Here is a 20,972-nt window from a genome sequence, read left to right as displayed (position 1 = left end):
TATTATTATTATTATTATTATTATTATTTTAATTGTTTGTCTTACTCAAATCAAAAAGCTACTAACTCAGTCAAACAGAAAACAACAGCCTAATCAAGGAACCACCAATAACATTCCCTCCAACGACAGGGTAAATTGCAAGAATATAAACAGAGGGGAAAACCCATACTCCCTTCTAGAACTGATGATATTACCTAGTTGGGTGATTAAACGTCTGAAAGAAAGCAACCAAGCTCAGAGAGCACCAGAGACCAAGTGATGGGCTCCAACGGGGACAGCCAGGTACGCCGAACCAGTTAAAAAAAATTGAATTTTTTTCTTTTTTCCCCTTCTGGGCTCTGGGTATGTTTTTCCTATCGCAGTAAACGAGGTTGAATGTGTACAATTTTAGGAGAGCTGTGTGTGAGTCTGTGTGTCTGTACATACACATATAGTTTATATAGTAGATAATGTATATTTTTGTGTGCCTGTGTGTAATAAGTATGTACACATACAGCATATATACATAGAATTAAAGAGTATATTTTGGATGTTCAGGAATAGTAAATAAATAGGGAAATTTTATCTCTTTGAGGCGAGGAGAGGCCAGGCACCCTAACCCAAACCCTTGACGTGAGTGACGTCAAGTTGGCCACCTTTAAGCCAGTCACATGACCTTTAAGCCACCTCGGTTATGATTGTCAAGCCACTCCCACCTGGTCACATGGCTGGCAAGCCACACCCACAAAATAAGCCACACCCACAGTATGGTAGTAAAAAATTTTGCAGCCCTTCACTGAAAAGACTCCCACAATTCTTTAGCTCTTGAGCCCTACACAGACGCAATGAACATGAATTTGGGCAAAGTCTTGGCAAGCATAGGGGGGCATGCTATGCTCTTTGGGGGGTTATGAAGAGTCGGATACGACTTCACAACTGAATAACAAAACAGCACAAGACGGGCTACAAGAATGGTGGAAGGTCTTAAGCATAAAACTTATCAGGAAAGACTTCATGAACTCAATCTGTATAGTCTGGAGGACAGAAGGAAAAGGGGGGACATGATCGAAACATTTAAATATGTTAAAGGGTTAAATAAGGTTCAGGAGGGAAGTATTTTTAATAGGAAAGTGAACACAAGAACAAGGGGACACAATCTGAAGTGAGTTGGGGGAAAGATCAAAAGCAACATGAGAAAATATTATTTTACTGAAAGAGTAGTAGATCCTTGGAACAAACTTCCAGCAGACGTGGTTGGTAAATCCACAGTCACTGAATTTAAACATGCCTGGGATAAACATAGATCCATTGTAAGATAAAATACAGGAAATAGTATAAGGGCAGACTAGATGGACCATGAGATCTTTTTCTGCCGTCAGTCTTCTATGTTTCTATAATAGAGGCTGCCATCAGAGCTAGATGCATTCAACCTCTGCCTCTTTGTAGTTTGACCATCTCTATGAGAGTCCGTTCCATCTTCTTCTGTCCACTCCATGCAGTGAATTTTAACACTCTGGTAGAACAGGATTAGAGCCCAAACACACATCAAAGGAGCATTGTCTCAGCCTTGTTTATCTACAGGGAGCTGCAATGGAATTCACCTTTTAGCGCGGAAACATAGAAGAAATGCCCCCAAAATGAAAATAGCGACCCGAGAAAGTTGGGCGGAAGAGAAAATAAAATAAAACGAAAGTATTACTCACCTACGCAGAGAATGTTGAAACAGAAACCATGGTTCACTGATTTGTTAACCAGCTGGTCGGGCACGCTATCGAATCCGACATGGCCAGAAAGAGGAACGGTGCGGCAACCTTCACCCTAAGATTATCACAAAAAAAGTTGCAGGTTAATATTAAGTCTCAAAGGCTTAACTTTTGTGAGAGACTTTTAGATACGTTCTGAATTTTGGGGGTTTGCGGTAGACGTCGGCTCCTTCCAAGCACATATCGCTGGACCTGAATTACACATACGGGGTGAACGAGCCCCTGCTAGAATTATTTTATTTTATTTTATTTTATTTTATTTTATTTTATTTTATTTTATTTTATTTTATTTTATTTTATTTTATTTTATTTTATTTTATTTTATTTTATTATTTTATTTTATTTTATTTTATTTTATTTTATTTTATTTTATTTTATTTATTTTATTTTATTTTATTTTATTTTATTTTATATTTTATTTGTATGCTGCCCCTCTCCGAAGACTCGGGGCGGCTAACAGCAATAATAAGACAGCATATAATAATAATCCAATACTAAAAACAATTAAAAACCCATTATAATAAAAACCAAACAGACATACAGACATACCATGCATAAAATTTTAACGGCCTAGGGGAAAAGAGTATCTCAATTCCCCCATGCCTGGCGGCAGAGGTGGGTTTTAAGTAGCTTACGAAAGGCAAGGAGGGTGGGGCAATTCTAATCTCGGGGGGGAGTTGGTTCCAGAGGGCTGGGGCCACCACAGAGAAGGCTCTTCCCCTGGGTCCCGCCAAGCGGCATTGTTTAGTTGATGGGATCCGGAGAAGCCCCACTCTGTGGGACCTAACTGGTCACTGGGATTCGTGTAACAGAAGGCGGTCCCGCAGAAGAACAGAGTAGGAAAGTTGTGAGAAAGTTGTCTTGGGGGCAGGAGTAGGAACCAGGGTTGAGAAATATACCACAAGAACGATAGCATCGCACAATTTAAAAGCTAACTGACCTGGAGCAATTTCTGCTCATTTTCTTGCCATGCTCTGGAATGTTAATGTCATGTTTTCTTTTTATTCCCAGCCAAATTGTAATCAATACCTCCCTAACCATGTCCCTCTGGAAGTATTTAGGAATTTTCCCTTCGTTCCATAGAAACCACCGCCAAGGTTGAGAAACCCTGCTTTAGCATATTGGATCTCCCAATGACCAACCCTAATTCCTTCCCTTTCTGCCTGCCAAAAGTCCATCATTCAATTCTGCAGGGAAAAACAATAACAACAACAACAGAATTGCAGAAGTAACTGATGGGGTGGGGGGGGGAAGAAAGAACTGGTATGGTTTTCACGGCTAGCCAGGAATTTTGCTGTAAGGTGCATTTACTGGAAAATATATCCAATTATAGCATCCCAATTACAAAGGTTCCTGCTGCGGTAATTAGCACCTCTCTGCATTTTCAATCTTGAGAGCATCGCCAAATAAACGGGGGTTTTGTCCATGCACAGAAACACAGCAGATTCAAAAATCACCCCCTTGGAGAGTGAAAAAAAGCCAAGGGTTCGTTTAAAGCGGCGCACCAATGTTATCCCCCCTCCCCAGTGAATGCTTTGCCTGTTAGTAACTTCTAAGTAAGGGAATCCTGTATCTCAACGTCCCCAAACACATTGGGAAGAAGAATCTGAACTCCAAATACGAACTGAATAATCAAATTATCACAGATAATCCCCACTCGGTTAAAGACCTCGGTATACTAATAACAAAAGATTTAAGTGCCAAAGCCCACTGCAACAATATAGCCAAGAAGGCTTCAAGAGTTGTAAACCTAATCCTACGTAGCTTCTGCTCTGGCAATCTCACACTACTTACCAGAGCTTACAAAACTTTTGCCAGACCCATCCTCGAATACAGCTCCTCTGTTTGGAACCCATATCGCATCTCAGACATTAACACGCTTGAAAATGTCCAGAGATACTTCACCAGAAGAGCCCTTCACTCCTCCACTCGAAATAGAATACCCCACAAGACTAGACTTTCAATCCTGGGCCTAGAAAGTTTAGAACTAAGACGCCTTAAACAAGATCTAAGTATTGCCCACAAGATCATATGCTGCAATGTCTTGCCTGTCGGCCACTACTTCAGCTTCAACCACAACAACACAAGAGCACACAACAGATTTAAACTTAATATTAACCGCTCCAAACTTGACTGTAAAAAATATGACTTCAGTAACCGAGTTGTCGAAGCGTGGAACTCATTACCGGACTCCATAGTGTCATCCCCAAACCCCCAACACTTTACCCTTAGATTATCTACGGTTGACCTCTCCAGATTCCTAAGAGGTCAGTAAGGGGCGAGTCCAACTGCACTAGAGTGCCTTCCGTCCCCTGTCCTATTGCTCTCCTATATCTCCCATACCTTTCTTCTATTCCTATATCTCTTCTTCTATTCTTTCATTGATATGTTATATTACTATACCTTCTTTTCTATTATTTCTTAGATATATTTTATTATGAGTATCTCCTCTATAACCTTCATCATGTATTTTATTATGTGTGTGTATATATATATACCCACTAAAACTCTCATTGTGTATTGGACTAACTAACTAACTAACTAACTAACTAACTAACTAAATAAATAAATAAATAAATAAATAAATAAAATACATTAGTTTGCAACCTCCACCATCTCTCTGTAGATTAGGAAGTAGGACTATGTCTCTCTGTGTGTTAACACCCACACATCTGGCGGGGTGGCAGGTGTGAGGGATGGTTGCCTTTGGTATAGGAAGCTTCTGGAAGGGATTCGTTTTGAGTAAAGCAAGCCTGCAGCTTACTTCCTCTGAGTGAGGTTTCCTGTTTGCTTGCGGGTTGCTGACTCCTTTAGAAAATGCAGTCAGCGCTAGCCGTAAAACCTACACATATAGAAAATGAATATAGAAAAATCAAGCTTTCCTCACCTAACTCTTCCTCGCTCTCACAAGAAAGAACTGAGGTTCATAGGAAGAGTAAAGAACAATAGAGATAATAATCTATAAAAACGTCATCAAAAAAGCACAACCAAGAATGTTCTTTCTGCACCAACTCAGGAAGCTCAAACTGCCCAAAGAGCTGCTGATCCAGTTCTACAGAGGAATCATTGAGTCTGTCATCTGCACCTCTATAACTGTCTGGTTTGGTTCTGCAACCCAACAAGACCGGCACAGACTTCAGAGGAGAATCAGAACTGCAGAAAAAACAATGGCTCCCAGCCTGTCTTCCATTGAGGACCTGGATACTACACAAGTCAAAAAGAGGGCGGTGAAAATATTTACCGACCCCTCGCATCCTGGACATAAACTGTTTCAACTCCTACCCTCAAAACATCGCTATAGAGCATTGCACAACAAGACAACTAGGCACAAGAATAGTTTTTCCCCGAATGCCATCAACAGGGTCAAACTATTTGTCAAGTCTGCACTACTATTGCTACTAGTTTTTTCTCATCATTCCTATCACCCAATTCCTCCCACTTAGGACTGTATGACTGTAACTTGTTGCTTGTATCCTTAAGATTTTTATTAATATTGATGGTTTCCTCATTGTTTATTTGACCCCTATGACAATCCTTAAGTGTTCTGCCTCATGATTCTTGACAAATGTATCTTTTATTAATGTACACTGAAAGCATCTGCACCAAAGACAAATTCCTTGTGTGTCCAATCACACTTGGCAACTAAAGAATTCTATTCTATTCTATTCGCAACAGAAAAGAGTAGCTGGAAGGGTGACGAGTTTGGCCATGTCAACTACTGCTGGCCTACCGTGGTCTTCCACAACCCAAATAGACCCCAAGCAAGTTCTCCAAATCAACTGAGGGCAGGACAAGTAGTCAAAGGTGGAAGCTCCTTAAAAGAGAGATACAATCTAGAAGGTGGTGTGGCCCGTCCACGTCCCGCTCAGTTAATCATGGATTCTGAGGGTCGAGAGGCGTGGGTGGGTTGGCATCCTAGGCCAATATACCTAGCACCTGAGTCTGAGAGTGAGGAGGTCTCAGAGGACATGGAGCCAGAGGTTGAAAGCCAACCAGGACCTATAGCACCTCCAGATGCCCATGAGTGACTCAGGGGAAGAGCCTCTTCTTGACGCCAGAGTACGAAGAGATATCAGAAGCCAGGAGTGGCTGAACAAGAAGAGGTCTCTGTGTGAATAGATCTCGAGAATGCTTAGCCACTCATTTTGGCTACTTAAGGGTGAATCTTGTGATATAAGTGATTGAGGAAGTCAACGTTCGAATATGAGAGCTGGACGAGGGGATTGTGCTTGTCGATTATTTCTGTGATTTACAAATTAAGAAACTGAAAACTGTGTCTTCGGGCTTCCTGACAATTCAGCGTGGGTCATGTTAATTAGAGACTGGATCAAAGAAAATTACAGTGGTATCTCATGATACGAACCCCTCGTGATACGAACATCTCGAGATACGAACCTGGGGTTCAGAAATTTTTTGCCTCTTCTTACAAACTTTTTCCGGCTTACGAACCCACCGCAGATCGCAAAATGGCGCTCTGCTGGGCGCCGCCGCCAGGCTGTTGCCTTTTAAAACAGCCGGGGGGCTTCTCAGCATTCTCCCAAACCCGAACCCGAACTTTTCAGGTTCGGGTTCGGGAGGCTGCCGAGAAGCGCCGCCGCCCGGCTGTCACCTTCTGAAACAGCCAGGGGGATTCTCGGCGTTCTCCCAAACGCTGAACCCGGAAGTTCGGGTTCGGGAGGCCGCTGAGAAGCGCCCAGCTATTTCAGAAGGTTATAGCCAGGTGGCGCCACCCAGCGGAGCGCCATTTTTACAATCTGTGGTGGTGTTTTCGGCCGATCTGGAGGCTGCAAAGGAGGTGGGGAATCCCAATAGGGAATTCCATGGGCGGAGCTTTGACGTCACGAAGACGTCCTTCCTGGAGGTCGAAACAGGGGGTATGATTAGAAGACTTGTAAGGTGCCTCCCAACTCCGTTATTCCATTGAGAGTCAATCAGGTAATGCCCAATTGGCTAAATCCAGGGAAAATGGTTTGGAGTTGAGTCTCCAACCCCCTGAGAGTGGAACAAGAAGTAAAGAGTGGAAGCTTCCTAAACAGAGAGATCCAAACGAGAAGGAGGGAAAATTTCCTGATGAAGATTTAATAAGTGGATTGGCTTGTCTCCAGAAATTTTGAGTGCTCCATTGTTGGAGGCCTTCAAGAAAAAATAGAAAACCCATTTGTTTGGATTGCAACAAACCTTGGGGCAGGGAGGTTGGACTTGAAGACTTCCAAGGTCCTTTCCATCCCTTTGATTTTAACACACAGCAAAGGTCCAGCTATTGAAAATAAAGTCTGATTTTGTTTCCATAATTTAAAACTATCACTGAGTCACCTTCTGCTTTGGCAATATTCCTCAGCAGGCTTCAGTCTGGAAAAGAGCCATAATTCACTAGATAGAACATGTGCTTTGCCCCAGACAGTTTCCACGGATATCATAAAATTTAGCTGTGGTCCCAGGATATATTTACTGTCATTATTTAGTGAGACAACACAAAGAACTGAAAACATAACTGGTCAATTTATGACGGCTGTTGCAACATCGGCTCTTGTGCAATACTGGAAAAAATTAAGAGCTTCCATCCACTAAGTCAGTGGTCCCCAAACTACGGCCCCCGGGCCACATGCGGCCAACTGAGGCCATTTATCCGGCCCGCCAGTGACAAGAGCACAGGGAAAAGAGAGAGAGAAAGAAAGAAAGGGGAAAGAGAGGGAGGGAGGGAAGGAGAAGTGGAGAGGAAAGAAGGAGGGAAGGAAGAAAGGAAAGAAGGAGAAATGGAGGGAACAAGGAAGAAAGGAAGGAAGGAAGAATGACATGGAGAGACAGAGGAAGGAAGGACTGTTTTGGGGTGTGTGTAATTTTTTTAAATTTTTCTCTCAACATACATTCAAACAACACAGTGTACCATCTAATTTTCCATGAATAAAATGTGGTATTTTGTTAGTAACTAATATCACACATCTCCCCCGGCCCTATACAGTTTATACATGGAATGTTTGTGTGTGTGTTTGCTTTTAATAATGGAGTTTTTAGTGTTTTTTAAATTATTAGATTTGTTTTTTACATTGTTCTTGTTATTGTTGTGAGCCGCCCCGAGTCTAGGGAGAGGGACGGCATACAAATCTAATAAATAATAATAATAATAATAGTAATAATCAATCATCAAAAAAGTTGCAAAAGGTTTTTTTTCTAATTTTGTCATCCAGTTGCATTCATTTTCTTTTAATTAAATTCCCTCCTTAATGTTCCTTCAAAAAGTACACCAATTATATTTCTAACTTATTAACCATTATGCCAAAGTGCTTCCTTCTTTCTTTATACATTTTTCATAAGCCAAGAAAACCTTGTATAGCCAATCAGATGTTAACAAAAGAAAATTAAAAACAAAACATAAACATATATGAATTTTAGATCTTCTCCCCCCTCTAAATAGTACGTTCCCATTTTGTTTTTTACTTTAAAACAAGGTATGTGCAGTGTGCATAGGGATTTGTTCATATTTTTTTTAATAGTCCAGCCCTCCAACAGTCCGAGGGACAGTGAACTGGCCCCCTGTGTAAAAAGTTTGGGAACCCCTGCACTAAGTCAATGGTGAGATTGTTGCTATGGGAGAATTGATGTATAAAACATGGGATATATGCTAGAAAGCTTTCTTTCAATTTGGGAAAGGGTTACTGTCATATTTTTTGCAATACATATTACATCAAATTCTCCTTATTTACTCCAGAATATTGTTGAAATCTTGACCTATGTGAAGAAGGCATCTTGTCTTTCTATTACACTGAGATCATATGCACCAAAGACAAATTCCTTGTGCCCAGTCACATTTGGCCAATCAAGAATTCAACCCAACCCAATCCAACTCAACCCAACCCAACTCAACCCAACTCAACTCAACTCAACCCAACCCAACCCAATCCAACCCAATCCAACTCAACCCAACCCAACCTCTACCTCTACTCTACCTCTGCTCTACTCCATTCTACTCCACGCCACTCCATTCTATTCTTGGATCTTTTTCATAAGCTGGTTAATTTTGCTGGGGTATTTTTAATTTTTAAGTACTGCATTTTTATTCCCTGTTATCGTTTTGATTGCGTGTTTTATTATCTATTGTAACATTTCTCAAACTTGGCAAAGTTAAGAGGTGGGGAAGAGTCAAGCTGGGGAATTCTGGGAATCAAAGTCCACCATACCTCTTAACCTTGCCAAGGTTGAGGAATGTTAATCCATATAGCATTAAGACTTGATGAAGATGATAGAAGTAGCAGATCTACCTAGTTTATTTAGAGGAGGATCAAATACATTTATGGGTGACTGGAATGGAATTTCTTTATCGACTTTTTTGCTGGGGGGAAAAAAGAAAAAGAACTTACGAGTTGATCTTTTGGGGCTGATCATTAGAAAACATAACTTGTGGAAAGAGAGAATTGTGTGTTAATTTTATGAATGTACAAATGCATTCATAACCATTGTCACACCGATTCTATTTCTGTTTCCATTTCTTTGTCACTATTCTTCCTATTCTTCTTTCACTGTGTTAACTTTGGGTTCAATAAAAATTATACTAGAGAGAAAAAGAAGCAGATCATAATAAATTCTTCCATGAAACGCTTTTTAATTTGGCAGTGTGGCTGTACTGTAAAAGGAAAATACAGTGGTACCTCTACTTAAGAACCTAATTCGTTCTGTGACCAGGTTCTTAAGTACAAAGGTTTGTAAGTGTTCTGTTGGCTCCCTGGTAGAATCCTCCCAAAAATGCACAGGTACAAATTTCAGACACACACGTTTGAAAATTCAAAACACTGTTCTTTATAATGAAAATTCACTTAACTTAAGCCCTCTTTTGGTATAGCCAAGAGCACTTGTCTCCAAACAAACTGGTAATTTGTACAAGTCCCTTATCAGTTCTGTGATACTTAGCTTGCAGCTGTGAGACAATTCACAGTCCTTCTTCTTTCACAAAGTGAAACACACTTTGCTCTGGTTTAGTTTCAAAGCGGGGAAAAATCAGCACCCAAAAAGTCAAAGTCAGTAAAGCAGTCACGAAACACAAGGATCAGATAATCCTCCACAATGGCCAAACCTACAGGCTGCTATTTATAGCATCCTCACTAATTACCCCAGCCCCACCCAACCACAGGTGGCCTCATTTTCTTTGATAATAATCTCTCACTCATGTCTTCTTGGTCAGAGGAGCCTTCATCATCAGATTCCACCGGGGGCAAAACAGGTCTGCAGCATGTGGATGTCTCCCCCACATCCACAGTCCTTGGTGCAGGAGCAGGGCCAGAGCTAACCACAACAGTAAGTAGAAGCAATTTTTCCCATAGGAATCAATGCAAAAGCAAATAATGCTTGCAAACCCATTAGGAAAGAAATAAAAGCTCAGAATTTGGGGGGGGGAGGAAGAGGAGGAAGAGGAGGAGGACAGTCACTGCCGAAGGAAGAAGGTGAAGTGAAGAGAATTTTTAAAAAATCCAAAACTTTCAGGCTTAAAAAAAATAGGGACTCTGAGGCAGCCCGAAATGGCCGGGATTAAAGGGAGAATGGCAGGAAACTGGCCAGGCCTTTGTGCCGCTCTCAAATTTCCTGGGAAATTTTTCCAGGCTTGGGCTCTTAAATAGAAAATGGTTCTTAAGAAGAAGCAAAAAAGTCTTGAACACCCGGTTCTTATTTAGAAAAGTTCTTAAATAGAGGTGTTCTTAGGTAGAGGTACCACTGTAGCTCCCCGTCAGATAGGGCTTGCAACTTGGGTGTCCTCCTAGACCCTTCGCACAGGTTTGACTTGTCCACCAGTTGGGGCCCTACCTTGACCAGGAGGCACTCCGCACAGTCACTCACGCCCTCATCACCTCTCGTCTTGACTACTGCAATTCTATTCCATTCCATTTCCATGGCCGGTTTGGGAATCCATGACCTTTAAAGCCCTACATGGCAATGGACCAGATTACCTCCAGAACTGCCTGCTACCGCACAAATCCCAGAGACTGATAAGGTCCTACAGAGTTGGCCTTCTCCGGGTCCCGTCGACTAAACAATGTCGTTTGGCAGGCCCCAGGGGAAGAGCCTTCTCTGTGGCGGCTCCAGCCCTCTGGAACCAACTCCCCCTGGAGATTAGAACGGCCCCCACCCTCCCTGTCTTTTGTAAACTACTCAAGACTCATTTATACCGCCAGGCATGGGGGAGTTGAGATAGCTCTTCCCCCTAGGCCATTACAAGTTATGCACGGTATGTTTGTGTGTATGTTTGGTTTTATAATAGGGGTTTTTAGTTGTTTTTTATTATAGGATTGTATATGTTGTGTTTATTATTGTTGTCAGCCGCCCCGAGTCTGCGGAGAGGGGCGGTATACAAATCCAATAAATTATTATTATTATTATTATTATTATTATTATTATTATTATTATTATTATTCCTAGGAGTTGAAGTCCATACCTCTTCAACGGCACAAAATGTAGAAAGATTGCTATGGAGTAGCAGTGAAATCTACTTCCCTTCCCTATCGGTTTGGAAGTGCATGCTTTGTGCAGAGGGTTAAATCAAAGAATGATGGGTAGGTAGAAATTCACAAACCATCAGTGGCCACCACTACCAATACAGCCAAACTGGCAGCATTCCACCCCTGCTATGGAGGGCATATTCTGTTGCCGAAAGCTCATCTTATTGGGTGTCAAGGATTAAGAGGTTCTTGCACCAATCTTTCCAACAGAGAATCTGGTTTTCTTACACAGATCTGTAAACACCAAGTTGGAGAACCTCCTGGTAGCTACCCTGTTTCCCCGAAAATAAGACGGCGTCTTATATTAATTTTTGCTCCCAAAGATGTGCTACGTCTTATTTTCAGGGGATGTCTTATTTTTTTTCCAATGAATTCACATTTATTGCTGAACAAAAAAAATGAACATTTATTATGGACTGTACAGTAGTTGTCATCACAAACCAGCATAACGAGTCTATGGAGAGGGGGGGCATACAAATCTAATTAATAAAATAAATAAATAAAATAACCAGACAAATTGTGAATCGTATCAAGAATTTCTCACTACTACCGTACCATTATTTCCACGTACAACAATTACATAGAAACATAGAAGACTGACGGCAGAAAAAGACTTCATGGTCCATCTAGTCTGCCCGTATACTATTTCCTGTATTTTATCTTACAATGGATATATGTTTATCCCAGGTATGTTTAAATTCAGGTACTGTGGATTTACCGACCACGTCTGCTGGAAGTTTGTCCCAAGGATCTACTACTCTTTCAGTGAAATAATATTTTCTCATGTTGCTTTTGATCTTTCCCCCAACTAACTTACACTTTCTTCAAATATATGTTATATATGTTCTGTTTGGAAATGCTGCGAAACATCTCCTATGCCTTACTTTTGGGGGATGCCCTTATATTAGGTAATTCTACGAAACCTCTCCTATGTCTTACATTCAGGGGTGACTTGTTTTCGGGGACGCAGGGTATGAACCTTCTTCTTGGAATGCAGAAACCCCCACAAAAGAGAGGAGAGGAAAATTATTGGCATGGGTTTGTCTCCTGCTACTACTAAGTGAGCCTCCACCATTCCTTTTGTGACCAACTACAAACCTTACATGAGTCAGGGTTGTTTCCCCCGCACCCTCCCCTCTGCCCAATTCATAAATGACTTATTTGCCTGGGTTAAAAGGAAAACCAAATATTCTTATCGCTTTCACCAAGGTAACCCTTAAAAAAAAGAGAGGACCAGCCAAGCCAAAGCCTTGGTTGAGGGCAATAATTTTTGCTGGTTATCTTCAAAAGCCAAGGTGTGTTATCAAGACTTTTTGTAAATAGCTCGAAAACCGGTATCCAAAGAATTCACAACGACAGAAAAAGATCCCTCTGCAAAACAGGATTTACCACTCTCCGTTGACTCACTCAATTTGTCCGAAATCATACCATCCATGTTCAGATCTTTAGTGGCCAAGGCTGTATAATGTGTCGGGGGAGAGTTTTGCGTGGGTGGACGGTAACCCCACCAACTATTATTATTGTATGCTGTCTTGTTATTTCTGTTAGCCACCCCGAGTCTCCGGAGAAGGGCGGCATACAAATCCAATTAATAATAATAATAATAATAATAATAATAATAATAATAATAATAATACCGTGTTTCCCCGATAGTAAGACCCCCCTGATTGTAAGACATATGGGGGGTTTCAGGGGGGTCGGCTAATATAAGCCATACCCCGAAAGTAAGACATATGTCTTACTTTCGGGGAAACACGGTACTAAAAGCGAGGGAGCTGTGCGCGGTGGCGCGCTGCGCCCAGAGCTTGGGCCACCCAGCGGGCGAGGCGGCGGCCCTGGCCGAAGCGCCGTGGCTCTGGCTGCGGCACGAGCGGGAGCTCCGACTGCGCTTCCTGTGCAAGCCCAACGCCGACAAAGAGACGTCCAAAGGCGGACCCTTGAAGCTCAGCGACATCGGCGCCAAGGACAAGTCCAGCTTCAAGCCTTACTCCAAACCCGGCGCGGATAAGGAGGACTCCTCGGCCGGCAGAGGAAGCGCGGCGGCGGCAGGCTCCGGAGGGAGCTCGAGGCGAAGGGCACAGCTCCGGCCGCTCACCTCGCCCGCCCACCCGGCGTCTCCGAAGCTTACCGGCCGGGACGGGCAACACGGCGGGAGCAGCGGGAGCAGCAGGAACAGCAAAAAGCAGCGAAGCAGCCCGGCAAAGGCTTCTCCTGCCGAAAGGCGCCTGCCAGAGACCGGTAAGCTTTGGAGACACCAGGTGGGCGGGCGAGGCGAGCGGCCGGAGCTGCGCCCTCCTTCGCCCGCCTCCTTTCCGGCAGCTCCGGACGGGGCGGGCAGGCGGGGATGCGGATGTGTCTCCATGTGTTTGTGTGTGGGGGGGAGGGTGCTACTACTTTTTACCGGACACGGGTGTTGCGGGTTCGGGTAGGTGGGTTGGCCGGGTGTGTCTTATTTTTTCCAATATAAGACATACCCCGAAAGTAAGACATAGGGGGGCTTTTGGGGGTAAAAAGAAAGTAAGACACTGCCTTACTATCGGGGAAACACGGTAATAATAATAATAATAATAATAACAACAACAACAACAACAACAACTAGCCACAGTTCACCAGTATACCTAATTGAAGTCTTCAATGAAAAACACTGCAACAGGCTTTCTTGTAAAAATATCTTTTACTTTTCTTCTTAGCAAAATGTTTCTCTAAATAAACTATCACAATCCTATCATACACTACTATTACATCCACCACTGCAACCACCCACAAAGCACTAAGCCCACCAACTCACAAAACCACTATAACAAAGCACCAGCACAAACCACACCCATGCAAGGGTGCTACTCCTTATATATAGATTACAGCCAATCAGATTGCAGCACGATTAGCAAACCCATGATTACATACTGATTATGGCTTACATCAGTCTTTCCTATGGTTAAAGACCATTTTCCTGCATTGTAATATTACCTCAAGAAATAAACTTATTTCTGACAAAATGGACCAGCCCATTATTTCAAGGATGGATCAAACCTGGGGTATAAGAGCCAGGGTCTATCCAATTCTGGAGACCTCACCTACAAAAAGAGATTGATAAAATTGAATGGGTCCAAAGACGGGCTACAAAAATGGTGGAAGACCTTAAGCATAAAACTTATCAGGAAAAACATCATGAACCCCATCTTTATAGTGTGGTAGACAGAAGAGAAAGCGGGGACATGACCGAAACATTTAAATATGTTAAAGGGTTAAAGAAGGTTCAGGAGGGAAGTGTTTTTAATAGGAAAGTGAACACAAGGACAAGGGGGCACAATCTGAAGTTAGTTGGGGGAAAGATCAAAAGCAACAGAGAAAATATTATTTTACTGAAAGAGTAGCAGATGCTTGGAACAAACGTCTAGCAGACGTGGTTGGTAAGTCCACAGGAACTGAATTTAAACATGCCTGGGATAAACATATATCCATCCTAAGATAAAGTACAGGAAAGAGTATAAGGGCAGACTAGATGGACCATGAGGTCTTTTTCTGCCGTCAATCTTCTATGTTTCTATGATAGATAAGACCAGGATGGGTTTACCACTCAGGAAAGACCCTTCTGGATGGAAAATGAGCTCCTTCCTTTGCTGGCTGCTTCTTTACTTGTGCAAAATCCATCCTAGCCCTGGACTTCCATGAGTCATGCTCAAGGATGAAAGCCTCCTCTGTGCGCCAGGCATCTGCTTGTCGCCTGTCGAAAAGCTCCATCAATCAAGGCCGTCGACTGGAGGCTCCTCTGCCTGCAAGGCAGAGCCTCAAACCTCATAATTATCTATTGTTGGCTGCTAAAACTTTGGAACGTTACATAAGCCATCTTGATGGAAGGCTGGCAGGCTACGGATAGTGCATGCTTGGTGATGCCTTTTTTGGCATAACGGGCCGTGTGCCGTCTGCCAAACTTTATTTTTTTTAACCCGAGAAAAGACCGTGACCTCAATGACTGAATTCAGATCTCCATCCAATTTAACACCCTTCTTCAATCTTAAATGTGTTACACCCTTTGGCATCACCCAGAAAGACGAAGTCCAAACCTCCAAATTTCAAAATTCCAAGCACAGTATCAACTGTAGAGACCTTCCAATTTTTAGGTTTTATCATATCTCAAGACCTAAAATGGTCACCTCACATCAAAAACATCATCAAAAAAAGCACAACGGAGAATGTTCTTTCCGCGCCAACTCAGGAAGCTCAAACGGCCCAAGGAGCTGATGATACAGTTCTACAGAGGAATCACTGAGTCTGTCATCTGCACCTCTATAACTGTCTGGTTTGGTTCTGCAACCCAACAAGACCGACACAGACTTCAGAGGATAAATCAGAACTGCAGAAAAAATCAATTGTTGCCAACCTGCCTTCCATTGAGGACCTGTATACTGCACGAGTGAAAAAGAGGACATACATACATACATACATACATACATACATACATACATACATACATACGGTACATACATCATCATCATCATCATCATTATTATTTATTAGATTTGTATGCCACCCCTCTCCATAGACTCCGTAGATACATACATACATACATTATTATTATTATTATTATTATTATTATTATTATTATTATTATTATTATTTACAATTTTATGCATGGTATGTCTGTATGTATGTTTGGTTTTTATATTAATGGGTTTTTAAATCGTTTTTAGTATTGGATTATTATTGTATACTGTCTTATTATTGCTGTTAGCCGCCCCGAGTCTCCAGAAAGGGGCGGCATACAAATCCAATAAATGAATGAATGAATGAATAAATTATTATTATTATTTATTATATTTGTTTGCCACCCCTCTCCGTAGGCTCCGTAGATACATACATACGTACGTACATACATACACACCAAAACCCTCTTGAATTCAAACTCAAGTTCTGCTAATCTTTAATGGACACATTCACGCAGGACTTTATTTATTTATTTTTAATTATCTTCTACCTGTGTTTGACTTCCCTGCCTAGCCTCCAATCCAAGGATTTGGTAATGTTATTCAACTCCCAATCCTGTTTAGTTTCCAATATCAGAATAAGCACTGCCATCTAAACTGGGCAAGAATTAAAAGTGTAAATCTGGGTAAAAATGTTTTTTTTAAAAGATACGTAAAAAAAAAATTAAGAAAAGAATCGGTGGCGTGATTCCAGAGGCTTTCGTAAACAAACAGTAGAAGGTTTGAGATTTTTCCCCCCTCTGGAATGCTATCTACCTACCTAGAAAAAATGGACAAAGGTCCCCTTACAATAGGAGAGTAGCATTTTCACAGACGACAAAGAGAAGCAAATAGAAAATTTGCTCCTTCCTTCCTTCCTTCCTTCCTTCCTTCCTTCCTTCCTTCCTTCCTTCCTTCCTTCCTTCCTTCCTTCCTTCCTTGTAACTAGCCAGATCACTACAGAAACTGTTGCGAAACCAACGGGCTCTTTATGTTCCAAATTTGCTGAATCCAATGGGCTTCTTTGCGTTCTAAAGTTTCTAAATCCAAGTTTGTTGAGCAAGCCATCATGGAGCGTGGCCAGGAGACGGACACAAGCCAGGGGAGAAGTCACAAATGCACAAATCACCGCTTTTAGTACATGCCGAGCAAAACCGATGATCTGCCAATCAAGCCCAGCTTGACTTCTACTAACTGGTAGAACTTCAACACTGCAGGGAACAAAATGGGTTTTCTATACCGCCAATGGGAGAGATTGAGGGCTGCTCATTCCTACAGCTAGTTTAGTCTCAGTGGTTAAGGTGCTGGGCTAGAAACCAGGAACCTGGGAGTTCTAGTCTCGCCTTGGGCACGAAAGCCACCTGGGCTTCATGGGGAGGATTGGCTTTGGGCCAATATCCAGGAGATGGTGAATTCTAGTCCCACCTTAGATGGCTAGATGACTATGGGCCAATTACCAGGAGATTGGAAGTTCTAGTCCTCCTACCTTAAGCATGAAAAACAGCTATGCAACTATGGGACAATAATCAGGAGATGGTGAGTTATAGTCCCACTTTAGGAATGAAAGCCAATTGAGTGACTTCGGGCCAATTACCAGGAGACTGTGACTTCTAGTCCCACTTTAGGCACGAATGCCAGCTGCGTGACTTTGGGCCAATCCTCCATTCTCTCAACTCAAGGTTTATTCAACTCCCTCGAGTTACTTAAAAGGTAACAAAGATGAGATTTTTTTTTAAAAAAAAACCCTAATCAATAACTAAAATCAATGAAGCTGCTCAGCCTTCGCCGATGTCCCAAATATTTAAAAAAAAACCACAACAAAACCACCACTTTTATTCCGGTCGTAAAAAGTCACACCAGCACAGGGGGACTAATTAAACCCAAATCAAGGTCGCTAACAGAGTCACAAGGCAACCTCTGATCCTAAAGATCCACAGAGCAGAATTTTTTTATTTTTTTAACCAACAAGGCTGTCCATTTTGGGACACTTGGGGAGTACCTGCTTCGCCCTCCCCTCAATTGGGGTAGCCTCAGCCCAGCAGAGCCCCCATAAACCGACTCTCTCTCTCTTTAGAAGAAGGAGGAGGAGGACAAGAAGGAGAAGGAGAAGAAAGGGAAGAAGAGGAAGAAGAGGGAAGAAGAAAGAAGAGGGAAGAAGGAAGGAAGAGGAAGAAAGAGGAAGAAAGAGGAAGGAGGAGGAGGAATAGAAGAAGAAGGAGAAGAAGGAGAAGAAGGAGGAGAAGGAGAAGAAGAAGAAGAAGAAGAAGAAGAAGAAGAAGAAGAAGAGGAAGAGGAAGAGGAAGAGGAAGAAGAAAGAAGTGGAAGGAAGAGGAAGAAAGAGGAAGGAGGAGAAATAGAAGGAGGAGAAGAAGAAGAAGAAGAAGAAGGAAGAAGAAGAAAAAGAAGAAGAAGAAGAAGAAGAAGAAGAAGAAGAAGAAGAAGAAGAAGAAGAAGAAGAAGAAACCATTTCTAACACAGCCTCCTGGCTGTCAGCTGCACATCAGCCATCGTCCATTTTCCTTTCTACTGAATTCAAAACCGACTCTGCCACCAGCCCCGGGTTCGTTTCCTTCCGGAACACAAAGGGAAGCAATTTTTAAAAAAAATAAAATTGGCAGATTCGGTTGGGGTTTTTTTTTCTTTTTGAATCACCCCCGGCCGAAAGAGGAGGTTCACGATCAGGCGCAGGTGTCTTCCCACCCCATCTTACTGCCCTGCGTGGAAGACAAAAGCTAGCATCCTTTCACTATTTTGGGGAGGGGTGTTTTTTTAAAGGGGGGGGAGAGGGAGTCAGCCCACCTTCCTCTTTGTCTTGCCAGCGCTAGCGGTTCAACGGCGGGCAAATTACGCAATCCCCCCTCCCCGTTCCTCAAGCTAAGCTGGGGATGATGGGACCTAGGAAGGGAAGCATGGGTCGAAGGGCCTGGGTGGAAGATAGAATGGGAAGGGGCGAGCTTTCCTCGTCTCTCCCTCCCCCCCAATACACACATCCCACCCCACCCAGCCATCGATGCCTGCAAATTGGCCCGGTTCTGGCCCGGTCCAGTTTCTCATCGGCTTGGAAATCTCTCCTTGGTCCAAAGCAGACTGAGCCCTGCTGGGTCCAGGTTGGTCCTTTCTCCTCCAACGTGCTTTGCAAGGCCTGGGAAGCCCCAAGGGACCCCCAACCAGCCCCCACGAGGGGTGTGGAAGGCAATTCGCCCCCCCCGTCGGTCCTGCACCGTGGGGGGAGCGCAGGAGGAGATCTGAGTCCCCCACCCACCCCCCCAAAAAAGAAGACATCCACATCTGGCTCCTCTGCAACCCCCGCCCGCTTCTCTCTGCCCCCCCCCCCCCCTGCAGCCGGCCCTCCTTTCTTCTGCTGGCCCGCGCAAACGGGAGGCTCTGCATTCGGAACAGCTTCGGAACCGCAGGAGAGGCAGCGGGGACTCCGACTACGGATACCCCCCTCCCTCCCTCCTTCCCTCCATCCATCCAGCCAAGCATCCCTGCTTCCCTGGCCGGCCTTTGGAGCGAGGCAGCCCCGGCGCGCCCCCTCCCCGCGATGCTACCCCTGCAGCCCGCGCCCCGCACTCACCGCCTGGCGAGCGAGCTCCGTGGCCGCCATGGTCCCCCTCTCGGCCTCCTCCTCCTCCTCTTCCTCCTCTTTTTCCTTCTCTTCCTTCTCTTCTTCCTTTCTCTTCTTTTTCTTCTTCCTCCTCCTCTTCCTTTTTTCCCTTTTCTTCTTCTTCCCCCTGTTCCTCCTTCTCTTCTTTTTCTTTTTCTTCCTCCTCCACCTCTTTTTCCTCCTTGTCTTCCTCTTCTTCCTCTTCTTCCTCTATTTCTTCTTCCTCCTCTTCTTCCTCTTTTTCTTTTCCCTCCTCTTCCTCTTCTCCCTTCTCGTCTTTTCCCTCCTCCTCTTCCTCCTCCTCTATTGCTTCCTCCTCCTCCTCCTCTTCCTCCTCCTTTTCTATTTCTTCCTCCCCCTGCTCAGCCCCGGCAAGAGCACAACCCCCAGCAGCCGCCGAGCGCGCCGCCACCTCCGGCTGGCTCAGCCCCGACGCGCCGAGGGGAGCCTGGCGGGCGGGGCGGGGAGCTGGCAGGACGCGGCCACTGCGGCAGGAGGCGGGGGGGGGGCGGAGAGCCGAGCGGGCGAGGAGAGGGGCGTGGACACAACGCGGAGACCCCTCCCCACCCCTCCCACTCCCCAGCCCCCGCCGACCGCGGCTCCCTCCTCCTCCTTTGCTAACTCTGCCCCTCCTCTCTCTTTCTCTCCCCCCCCCCCGAGTAGGGGCGGGAATGGGCTGGCCGGCTTTTTCTCTCTCTGCCCCCCCACCCGCCGCTTGCTTCTGGCGCTCCCTCGCCCCGCCGGCGCTGCTGCAAGGCCAAGCAGGCAGGGATTCGTCCGGTTGGGCTGCGAAGCCCCCGATGGCCAGCCCGGCTTTGGGGCGCAGGAAGCGGAGGGAGGAGGGCCAGGGGAGGGGGACTCCCGGGGGATGGAAGAGGGTCCTGGGGGGCCTCTGCTCTGGCCCGGAGCCGCCTCCCTCCCTCCCAAGGGGGTTTGTTTTATTTATTCATTCAATTTGTAGGCCGCTCAACTCTCTGGGGACTCTGGGTGACTCACAACCCCAAAAATTATTTATCCATCCAATCCATCCAGTCTCTATCATCTTGTCTGTCTGTCTGTCTGTCTGTCTGTCTGTCTGTCTGCCTGCCTGCCTGCCTGCCTGCCTATCTTTATACCTATCATCTCTGTCTCTCAGCTAACTATCATCTATCTTTCTATATATCTATATCTATCTGGGCAGCTCACAACCCAAAAAATTATTTATCCATCCATCTATCTCCTCTCTACCTATCATCTACCTTATCTATCTATCTATCTATCTATCCATCCATTGAGTATCTATCCATCCATCCATCCATCCATCTAGCTATCTATCATCTCTCTGTCAGCTAACTAGCTTCCCCCCCCCCCCAGCCCTAACTAGCTGCTACCGATCTTCTCAGCTCTTACTTTACAGGCTCTTTCATTGTTTCTCTTTGCAAATAATGTTTTCCAACATTTCATTCTCTACTTGCTTTGAATGTTTCTTTCCAGGTGCAAATGATGCTCTCATCTCTTACTGGCTTGCAAGCTCTTCCAATGTTACTCTCCGAATAAAGTTTTTTAAAAGCCCAGGGGATAGAATAATGTGCTGGCTAAGGATGCTAGCCAGATTAATACCTGCTAAGCAGATTCTTTTCCCTCTATTCCTCCCCCGAAACTAAGGTGCGTCTTATACTCCGAAAAATACGATACTCAA

At 44.1% G+C, this 20,972-nt stretch overlaps 1 protein-coding gene across 3 annotated transcripts in view; it reads right to left on the bottom strand.

Moving 5' to 3' along the window:
• The window catches only part of SEPTIN6 (septin 6), a 55,909-nt gene extending 35,976 nt beyond the window's left edge, over positions 1 to 19,933 (bottom strand). For 2 of the 3 annotated variants that reach the window (XM_070759941.1, XM_070759940.1), the window contains exons 1-2: positions 19,265 to 19,735; positions 1,683 to 1,797 (exon numbers count right to left, since the gene is read on the bottom strand). In XM_070759941.1, coding sequence (XP_070616042.1) covers positions 1,683 to 1,797; positions 19,265 to 19,294 — 145 coding nt within the window. In that variant the 5' untranslated portion in view covers positions 19,295 to 19,735. Of the gene's footprint in view, positions 1 to 1,682; positions 1,798 to 19,264 lie in introns of all 3 variants that reach the window. The other variant, XM_070759942.1, reaches the window with a different exon arrangement.
• Between the last annotated feature and the right edge of the window lie 1,039 nt (positions 19,934 to 20,972).

Source organism: Erythrolamprus reginae, chromosome 8 (genome assembly GCF_031021105.1).
Source record: "Erythrolamprus reginae isolate rEryReg1 chromosome 8, rEryReg1.hap1, whole genome shotgun sequence".
NCBI lineage: Eukaryota > Metazoa > Chordata > Lepidosauria > Squamata > Dipsadidae > Erythrolamprus > Erythrolamprus reginae.
Note: the sequence above shows the minus strand (reverse complement) of the source record. Positions and strands in the feature narration are given on the sequence as shown.